Source organism: Rissa tridactyla, chromosome 8, assembly GCF_028500815.1.
Source record: "Rissa tridactyla isolate bRisTri1 chromosome 8, bRisTri1.patW.cur.20221130, whole genome shotgun sequence".
NCBI classification, from domain to species: Eukaryota; Metazoa; Chordata; class Aves; order Charadriiformes; family Laridae; genus Rissa; species Rissa tridactyla.
Window position 1 is genome coordinate 5,370,532 of NC_071473.1, and position 10,057 is coordinate 5,380,588.

Consider the following 10,057-nt stretch of genomic DNA (forward strand, 5'->3'; position numbering starts at 1 on the left):
GATGGGTGATAAATAACGGGTGGCAAACGCTACCTGCTTGCCTGCAGCCCCGAAGTCAGGGAGGGAGAGTGATGAACGGGCACCCGGGGCAGTGATGCATGGGTGCCTGGGCAAGAGCTGCATGGGCATCTGGGTGAGTGATGCATGGGCATCTGGGCGAGCCGGCGGCAGCACCCACAGGACTCCCGTGCGGTGCCGGTGCTGCCCTCGCCACGTGTCCAGAGCGTGCCTGGGTGGAAGCAGGCCAGGGACGATGGCGGCTGCACCTCGGGCACGCGTACCAAGCGTCCCCCAGGGTGTGCTGCACCCCCAGACACCGACCGGGGGGTTCCTGCCACCCCCCGTGCGAACCAGCCCCGCTGCGCCCCGCGATGGCACCGGCAGAGGCCCGAAGCGGACAAGGGGGAGGGGGGGGGTGGGAGGACGACACCGTCCCGGGGCCGCCCCCCGCAGCCGAGCGGCAGCGCCCCAGCCCGGGCCTTTCCCCGGGCCCGCAGCGAGCCCGGCGCTCCCCGCCCGCCCCCCCGGGCCCCGCCGGTACCTGGCCGTACTCCAGGCCGCCCAGCCCTTCGCAGCACTCCCGCGGGAAGGGCCGGCCCCCGCCCGCCGCCGCCGCCGCCGCCGCCGCCACCGCCTCCCTCCGCCCCGCGCCCGGCCCAGGCCGCCCCGCCATGGCGCGGGGCCGGGGTCTACCCCCCCCCCCCCCGCCCCGTTCCCCGCCGCCTCCCCCGCCCGGGGCCGGCCGAGCGCGGAGCCCCGCGGTGGCGCTGACGGGAACCGTAGTCCCGCCTCCGCCGCCGCCGGTAGGGCGCGGGGGGAGCCGGGCCTGGCGGCCGGGCCGGGCCGGGGCCTGCGGCGCCGGGGAAGCACTGACCTCGCCGCGGGCCCGGCCGCCTCCGTCGCGCGTTGGGAGCGTGTGTCCGGCGGTGGGGAGGGCGGCCCGGGCTGCCGGCCGCTGGACTTCGACCCTGCCCGGTGAAGCAACCGGGCCGCGGCGCGGGTCGCCACCCCCCCCCCCCGAACACACACTGGGGCGGGCGGGACTCGCCCCCCGGGCCCCCCCCCCGGGCAGCCGGCGTGGGGCTGGCGGCGGGGCCGGGCGGGGCAGGGGGGTAAAACACCCCCGGAGGGGAGAGTGGGCAAGAAACCGAGGTGCCAACGGGGCAGAGACCTGGCCCTGCCACCCCTGCCCATCCCCTGCCTGTCCCCTGCCTGTCCCCCTACCCATCCCCTGCCTGTCCGCTGCCCCTGATCAATGCCTTCACCAGGGCCAGGGGGAGGGAAACAGCTCCAGTGGCTTTCCGGTACGGGAGAAGCTGTGGAAGTTAAATGTTGATTGCCAAATATTACTCATTCCAGGGCAAAATGTAAAGCCTTCAAGGTCTGGATCTATTTTAAGGACAATTCTCTGTGTCCTATCGCCTTCAGCAGGTGTGATTTTTTTTTTTTTCAAATTGCTGTTATTACTCATACTAATCTTATTTTTCTTCTTCGCTCCTCTCTAGGATGTTTCTGGTTAACGCACCTCATGGGCTGCAGTCCCGGACCTGCCAGCGCATGGGAAATCAGGCGGTATCATCCCCGCAACCTCTGAGGGTCTCTGCTTCTGCAGACCCTCCTTTGAGGGGAAATAAATTTTCTTGAAAAAGGAGTTTGACATGAAGGGAAGCCTCGTGAATGAGCTGCAAGTGTCCCTCCCAGAGGTCTCCTGGGAGTGGGGAAGGGACGGGATGCCTGAGCGCTCGTGCCTTGGCCGGCACCAGAAACGTGTGTGAGTGACAGCTCACACGAAGCCCTCCCCGGTAAAATGGCATCCTTGGAGGATACGCTTCAGCAGATGCTGGGGATCCCAGCTGTGACTCTCAGCTCCATGGGAAACAGCCCCAAACCCCTCGCTGCACCAGCGCATCCCCACCTCCCGGCCTGCAGGGTCAGCTCCGGCACTCGGGGTGCTCACACAGGGCTGCACCCCATCGCACTGGGTCCGACGAGCACATTCCCAATACAAATCGCGTCGCCGGGCCGGTTTGGGGTGAGGCAGGCACGAAGGCGCTGTGGGTGGGAGCAGCGTTCCCCATGGATGATCTCCAGCTGCTTCCGGCCTCTTCTCCCTTGCGCTGGATAATTTTGCCGTGCCGAGTGTGTAATTATCACCTCTGCCGTCTCCCAGGCTGGGGCGCGGGAGCAGATGGGAGGATGTTTATTTTGCGAGTCCCACCAGCTGGGTGCTTGGGGCAGCGGGGAGGGCGAAGGGGACCCGGTGAGGAAAGCAGTGATGGCTGTGCTCAGAGAGGAGGAAACGTCCCCCCGGGGAGGGAATTAGCAGGAAGAAACCTCCAAACGTCCTGGTGCTGCCAGCTGGGAAAGGACAAGGGTGCCGTGGCGGGCTGGGAGGAGGAGTGGGTCTGGGCGAGGGTCGGAGGGAGGGACGGACGGTGAGGAGGTGCGGAGGGGTGAGCTGTCTTGCTGGCTCCTCGCTCGAGGCCAGCAGAGCTGGGCTGTCATGGACACGTCCGTCCTGTCACCCCACATTGGGGGGCACCCAGCGATGGCATGTGCTGCAGGACCCAATGCCCTACCACCAGCTCAGCTGTGTTTGGGGCAGGGAATAACACCGGAGCCTCCACGCCATTCCCGCTGCCAAATCCCCTGTCCAGGGAACATTTTCCATGTAAGAGGGACAAGGGGGGGTTTGTGGCAGCAGGGTCCCTCCATGCCGGCCTCCATCCTGCCTCGGAAATATCCCAGCAGCTGGGAAGGAGACAAAGAGGGCTTTCTGCAGGGCTGGATTTTCCTTTGTGTCCCCATCCCTCCCCTTCTCCCCATGGCGTGCCTTTTATCCAGCTCTCCGTTTCCGAGCACCGACCTGAGGAGGAGGGCACTGCCCTCAGCTTTCCCAAGTCCCTTCTCAGCTTGAACCCTCCCCAAGCACCCTTTGAAATCCCAACACGGCCCCGAAAGGTCACCGATGAATATGGAGTTGCAAATGCCTGCGTGGGCAGAAAGCACTTAAACGAAGTCATTCGTAACGGCGGCGATGAGCTGCCCTGTCGGAGGCAGGACCGGGAGCCGACGAGCCGGCTGGCAGCCGTTAACGGCACGCAAGGATCGTGCAGCCACCATTGCTCCTGCTGCAGCGGCGGTGTCCCTCTAAGGCGGTACATCAGCGGCACCGAAGCGTTTCCATGCGTTTGACGCGTTCATCGCATGTGCACGTTGGCCCGGTGAAGGATGTTCGCTGCCTGCCAGTTAGCAGCACGCCGTGGCTCGCTGAGCTGCAGTTTGCTGGGGAGCATTTCAAACACAAGGAGACCCAGGGGACTCTCAGCGCCTGGAAATCCAGAGCAGGGAGTGTTGTCGGGCGGGTTTCCCTTAGAAACGGGACGTTGGTTGGGAAACTGCAGCCAGGTCAACTTCGGCACAGAGGGACATCTCTCCTTACAAACCCAAGAGAAAGCTTCCAGGCCAAAGGACTGGTTTCCTTGCTGAGAAAAAGGAAAAAAAGAGGATATAAAGCACCCACAGCTTCCACTCTCTGCAGGTAACTTGCTGCCGTCCTCTGCAAAGCGGGACAAGCTCATCAACTCCCCTGCTTGCTTGCAGCTCCTATAACCCCCCTCTCGGCCATTGCTCCAGCCAAGCGAACCAGACTTTATGGTTGTCCCCAGAGAGCTTTGGTGGTCACCAGGAAGGGCTGCTTTCTGCTGGCAACCTTGGGTTCTCGTACCCGAGCTTGCAATCCGCCTGGTCCCACCCCAGCTGCGTCCCTTGCTGATAGAGGTCCCATGGGCACGGCGTGGGGCTGGGGGCTTTTTCCCAATCCTTTGTGTCCCCTTCCCTGAGGGCTGTGTCACGGTCCACGTGTTCAAACCTGCCCCCAAAATAAAGCTGACCCCGGTGGGTTTGATCCTTGCAAACCTGCAAGGGCTTGGACTGACGGGTCACGGGGATCAAGGACGGAGCATCGAACCCCACAGTAAAGGACAGCACTGGAAGCCTAGAGAGAAGCAAATAACGCTGGAGCACAGAGCTGAAACCTTGGGCAGGAGCAGGAAAAATTGCAGGTGCTCTTCTGTCCTCCTTCAGATAACACGTTGTCACCAGCGGTGCAATGCTGCAATCCAGACCTGCAATCCTAGTGGAAATCCTCTAGTGTTTGTGCTGGAGGTTAGCTCTATTTATATTCTGATGAATGATTTACTCGAGTAATTGGCACACAGCTCCCCTATTACAGATCATAAAGAATTAATCACGAGATTTTCAATGCTCCCCTATCAATTTTATTAGGCTTGATTGAACGCGGTGGATTGGGAACATATGGTATGTGAGTCAGACTCTGCTCCCAGTTACACCTGGTTAGTGCTGGGGACCCGCTCGGCTGCTGATCCCTGTAAATCCGGAGAGGCAGCTGCTCCGCTCCTTCTTTCCATGCCCTGACTGCTCCTTGCATTCCCTTAAATGCCCAAGAATGTGGAGAGCAACCAAGATCAACTCCACGTGCCTAAATTCCCCAAAAGCCGGAGATGCTCCCAAACTGAAAGCCAGGATGGGAAGAGGGTGCTTCGCTTCCAGCTCCTCCGTGTATCAGCATGAGCCAGAAACCGGAGCCAAATGTTTGGGAGCTCGAGATCTGTCCCAAGAGCTGTTGTCGAACGACAGCCCCTGCGAAGGGGACGTGTCAGGGCGTGGGAGGCTTGTCACCGATGAAAGCTGAGGATGCCTGTGTTGGCGTCGGGGTGTCCTGCCAGGCAGGTTTGCCCACGGGAGATGCTTTCTGGAAAGAAAGAATTAGCAACAAGGGGTCCTAACACCTGCGGGAGCGGGATGACACATCCCTGCCCCGAACCAGCAGCATAGCGCCATTCCCTGGAGCAGAAACCTCCTTAAAAGCCGTGTCGTGTCCCCTGCGTGGCTCCCCTCACGCAGAGAACCAGGAAAACCGCCAAAATTTCCACGGCGGTGGCTCACAGCCCTTCCCTTGCTTTTTCGCCTGTGGGTGTTGTTGCCGTGCTGGCTTATGTGCTAAGTCGTGATGCAGGGAAGGGCCCCGCTCCAGCTCGTGGGCAACGCTCACCCCTGGTGAAGCTGTCCCCGCTGCGCTCCCAGTGACTACACCAGTATCTCAGTAGATATTTACAGGAGGGAATGGGACCTTTGGGTGTAGACGGAGCTACTTGCATAAGCACGGCTTATCCCGACCCAGGCTTGCAGAGCAACCGGCCTGGCACAGCTACAACCCACGTCCCCATCTGCTGTCTTGAGCAGCTGCATTGAAGGGCACCGAGAAGTTATTGCCAGTAACTCTTGGCAGGAGCCAGCGAGGAAACCTCCCTCCGGGGAGAGCTGATCTGGGCAGGGCAAATCAGAAACGCAGCGGAGGGCAGAGCAGGATCCGTCCTTCCTGCAGGCGAAGGGGAATAACAGCAGCCCCTTCGCCTTTGCAGTGAAAACATTCTGCGTATGCCAGGTCCTGGTTCGGGAGCAGAGCAGGCAGGACCTTCCGTCAGCGTCTTGCCAAGCATCAGCGTGTCCCGACGGCCTGGGGCTGCTTCTTCTCAGCCCTCCCTGTGCTGCCTGCACCCGAACCAGCTCTACACAGCCTTGCAGTGTCCATGCGTCTGGGTGAACACCCCTCATGAGCACTCCGGGCTCTGGGAAGCCCACGAACCTGACTCCAGGTCCACCTTACATCAGTGTTTTGGAGCAGGGTGCCCTGCCCTGGCAACAGCCACAGCTCGTTTTGCTCTAACCCGGGGCATCGTGCCCTCGTCACGCCTTGGTGGAGACAACCGCAGAGGGAGGGGACGGACACAGTGGCACTAAGGGGCATCTTTCCAGCCCCAGCCTGTTTCCAAGGAGCCTTGCGTGGGATGGGCTCCGAAGGAAGCCGAGCTGTCAGAGGAGCTTCCCGGCATCTGCGCTTTGAGCCCGGTGGAGACAACATTTAGGGAAGGATTCACAACAGCTTCCCCGCTCCCCGAGGCCACGTTCATCACCAGCATGTCTCTAATGAAGCGGAGGCTTTACTTTCTGGGATCAATGAATCCACCGATCGTGACCTGTCTGCTAAGTGGGAAATCAGGTCTCTCCCTCCCCGAACTCGTCTGAGCTTGGCTCAAACAGCAGGCTGTGTCCCCAGGGTACTCTGTGTCGCTTAATTGCAAACCCCGTGTCTGATTAGAGACCAGCAGCGAGGGCGTGCAGAAGCCCTTGCTGCCGCAGCCCGGTGGCTTTCTCTTCTCCAAAAGGTCCTGATTCTGCACAGCTGGCTGGAGGGTTCATCGCCGATCCGTTCTCCCCCAAACCCTTTAAATCCCTCCAAAGTATCTTTCATGGGGACAGGTACTTTAGGAGAAGCTGCGGCTTCCCAAAGCAGGGGGCAGCTGAAAAGGTCGCTGCCACCATGTCCCACAGCCACAAGCATGTCGCATGCCGGGGTGTGGAAATAGCCCCCATTGCCCCTAGGTCCGTCCAAGGAGACTGGGAAGATTTTCCTAACGCTGCCAGCACCCCCTGGTCCTTTCTGCACCTACAAACCACCCTGCACACCCCCGGCACCTTTGCCCATACGGTGCAAGCTGCAGAGGGCTGAACCAGCCTCCAAAAAACTTCCCTGCACATCATCAGCACAGGGATATGGGGCATTGCTCTGGACACATACAATCAGGGTGTCCTCATTAGCCGAGCAGCCAGGTTTGGGATGCCAAACCATCCAGACTCTCGCCTAATGCTGGCCGCAGCAGGGATGATGGAGGAAGGTGAGTCACGGCGCTCAGCATCAGCTCCGTGGCCGCCTCTCATCCCTCGCTCCGCTGGCAGCCAGCTTTTCCCAGGCAATCAGCCTTGCTCTCAGATGTGACACCCAGGAGGGCTGGAGAGAGAAAAAAAACCCTCATCGAGGACTCGGCGGGGGGTAAAGCCTGATGGCGGGGGTTGCTTTGTGCCGTGCGTGATGGCCCCCGCCGCAGGCGCCTGGCCCCAGTGCTCAGTGCCACGGAGAGCTGGGCTCGGAGCCTATTCGGGGCATCAGCCCTTCCCCGAGTCGTCTCTCCAAAGTGATCTGCCTCCGGGCTTAAACCAGCCAGGGAGCCCCTGGAGAAGGACTGACTTGCAGGTCTCGGACACAAACACACGCTCGCGGGGGCCAGGGAAGATGCTTCCACGGGGGCGCACGGGTTTATTCCGAGGAACCACAGAGCCGCTATAAATACCTCCTCAGAGCACCACTCCCCCTCCTCTTTGATGTTTTGCTGTTATTTACTTCAAACCCACTCCTGCTGCTGTTATTTTTACCTTCTCTTCTTTCCCCTCTGCTTTTTTGGCTGTTTACGAGCTGCATTGCAGAAGCGTCTCAAAAGGAAGATGGAAAGAAGGTCGGGGACCCTGGGAAGAAGGTTGGGGATGCCAGGAGGGCAGAGGCCCCGTGGCCAGCAAGCTCCCCGTCTCCGTGCCCTCCCAGTGACACACCATGGACAACAGTTCTGCCCTCGCATCCCACCGGCGAGGGGCACGGCAGACCCCCGAGCAGGGAGATCCTCCGCCCCGGGCATCATGCTCACTCCGGGCTTTCCCACCTTCTCCCTGGTGCATCCCATGGGCTTTCTGCTCCACTTCCACCCAACCTTTGGCCAGCCACTTTCCTCTGCCGAGATGAACCGGTCCCGCTTGGATGTGGCCCGGTACCGAGCGCTGCCAGCTCACGGTGCCATCCCGGAATCAGTGGCTGGTCACGAGGCGGCAGGTCCCCGTAGGACTAATGTGGTGGGCCACCAAAAGTGCCCCCCACTGCAGGGACGGGGCTGATGGGGTCCCCCAGCCACCAGCATTTGTAGAATTTGCAGGAAATTGGTCTCCCTGCGATGCCAAACCCCTGCGAGAGCCAAAGGAAACCAGGCAAGCGGCTCAGAAATTAATGGAAGTGGAGGCGATGTGAGTCGTCAGACACAGATGAGCTTAATTCCCTTTAACAAATTAAAAACACGTTGCTCCTCACCACCATGAGCCCAAAGCCCTGAATCGCGGTGGCAGGAGGGGAGGGCGACCCATGGGTGCCAGCCGCCCCACTGACCCCCTCCCCACCAGCCATGGGGGGCTCCTGCCTCGGCCCTGGGACCCCCCAAATCACACACCCAGCTTTCCCTGCCGTGACTCCCTGTAGGCAGACTGGGAGCTGGGTGCCAATTCAGGCCGTTTCAGCAAAAAGAAGCTGCTGGAGCCAACTTTTTAACTTTTTTTTTTCCTTCACCTTTTCAGCAAGATGAAGAACACCGAGCACAAACTGATCTCTGCTTTGTAGAAAACAGGGCCTGAAACAAAAGGTCTGGTGTTTCCCCACCTAAACAAAAGCAGACTGTTTACCCTGTTTCAGGTTTAAGGTGTTTAATCCCCTTATTGCTAAAGACAAGATGCTGTCCCTGCTCCCTCCTCCACAACATCCCTTCTTCCTCCCGCACCCGGAGAAGCCAGAAACCGCCTGGAAGCACCGAAACCCAGACGTCCCCTTTGCCAGAGTGCCTGCCTGCAGCATCACCCACTCGCCAAGAACTGGGGGTTGGGTTTTTTTTTGCAAATCCCCATAAAAAGGGTGACTGGCTGGGCTTGCTGGTGGCTGCCCGGGCAGGGGTGCGGGGGCTTCGTGCCAGCCCCGGCCGTTGGGACGGATGTTTTCTGCTGCGGTTTGTTGTTGCTTGTGGGGAGCCCCTGGGGCCCCGTTTGGACATCGGCTGCCGGGGCAAGAAATTGAATCCAAAGGGCAGAGGGGGAAGGAGGAGAGGCTGGAGCGGGGCTGGGAGCACAGGGCAGACCCGGCACCCACCGGCCACAGCCCCACGGCAGGGAACGGCAGGGGTGGGAGGAGAACAGCCTGGCTGGAAGCGTGGCCGGAGCAGGGATAAGGAGGTTTTGCCAGCAGATAGGTTTAGCGGGGGCTGCTGTGAATTCTTCAGTATGGAAAAAACTTTAAATCCCAACAGGCTGCTCCTCTCCAAGGTCACCTCCAGCCCAGACGGGCAGGCATCCAGGGGAGCCTCCTGGCCTGGATTGCGCAGGAGGTCACGGCTGTCCCTGTGGGCTCTGCGAGCCGGAGCCCAGCGAGGATGGATGCCGGGTGATGGGAAACCACACTGGAGGGCGGCTGGTGGCTCCGCACCAGGGCACGGGGACCCTCCATGGGGGCACCCAAGGTGCTGCTCCCCTCCACTGCTGAGGATGCTGCGATGGGAAGCAGCTGCCCTGGGTTGCCCCTGTGGACGGGCTGCCCCTGTGCCACCAGAGACCCTGCTGCTGGCACCGGCCCTGGTTGCCAAAGCAGGGCTCAAAGCTATTGTCTCTCCTCCTCCCTTGGTGCCGGACGGCGTCTGGCCCCCACACCGGCTGCCGGGGATTGGCGTTGGGCTGCAAACAAGTCTCATCTGCATGGAGAGCGGGGTCGTGTCCCGCAGCTGATAGAGGCATGGAGGACCGCACTAATTGGGAAGAGAAATTACCTCCATCTCCTTGTGCCTCTCATTAAAGCCAAGCCTGGCAGCATGTGCTTTTTCTCCCAGAAGGGTGCTCAGTGGGGATGGGTGCCCCCCTGGCCGGGGGCGACACAAGAAGCAGGAGGCAGGATCCAGCCACTTTGCAGCACATCAATGCATGGCAGCTGGGCATCGTCTCCGCGGCGCTGGGCAGGACCCTGAGCTGTGCTGCACCCACCACAAACCTGCTCCGGCTTCCCTTAAATGCTGCCTTTCGCTCCCCCATGTTGGATATTCCCCGTGCGGTCGCACCCGGATGCTTTCCCACCGGCTCCAGCCTGATGGGACAACCCCAACAGGCTTGCAAAGCAGCAGGACCCATGGGCGCAGGACCCAGAGGTGCGGTGGGTGCAGGGATGGGGTACGAGGCCACAGCAGCGCTGCAGCTGCCAAGGAGCCTCACGGGGTTCCGTGATCGGCCCCAAATCCGGCCTCGCTGGCTGCTGGCGCAGGGAAGCTGCCTGCAATCTATCACCTCTCCGCCCGGCGCAGGGAGAGGAAAATAGGCTTGGGGGCATGTGGTACGGGTTCAGGGCGCG

At 61.0% G+C, this 10,057-nt stretch overlaps 1 protein-coding gene across 2 annotated transcripts in view; it reads right to left on the reverse strand.

Annotated features, from left to right (window-relative positions):
* Window positions 1–1,026, reverse strand: part of PEMT (phosphatidylethanolamine N-methyltransferase) — a 43,779-nt gene extending 42,753 nt beyond the window's left edge. The window contains exon 1 of one of the 2 annotated variants that reach the window (XM_054212621.1): window positions 875–1,026. Coding sequence is in view for 1 of the 2 variants with exons in the window: in XM_054212620.1 (XP_054068595.1) it covers window positions 542–673 (132 nt within the window). In the remaining variant the exon portion in view is untranslated. Of the gene's footprint in view, window positions 1–541; window positions 674–874 lie in introns of those variants that run through there. The other variant, XM_054212620.1, reaches the window with a different exon arrangement.
* Window positions 1,027–10,057: the final 9,031 nt, after the last annotated feature.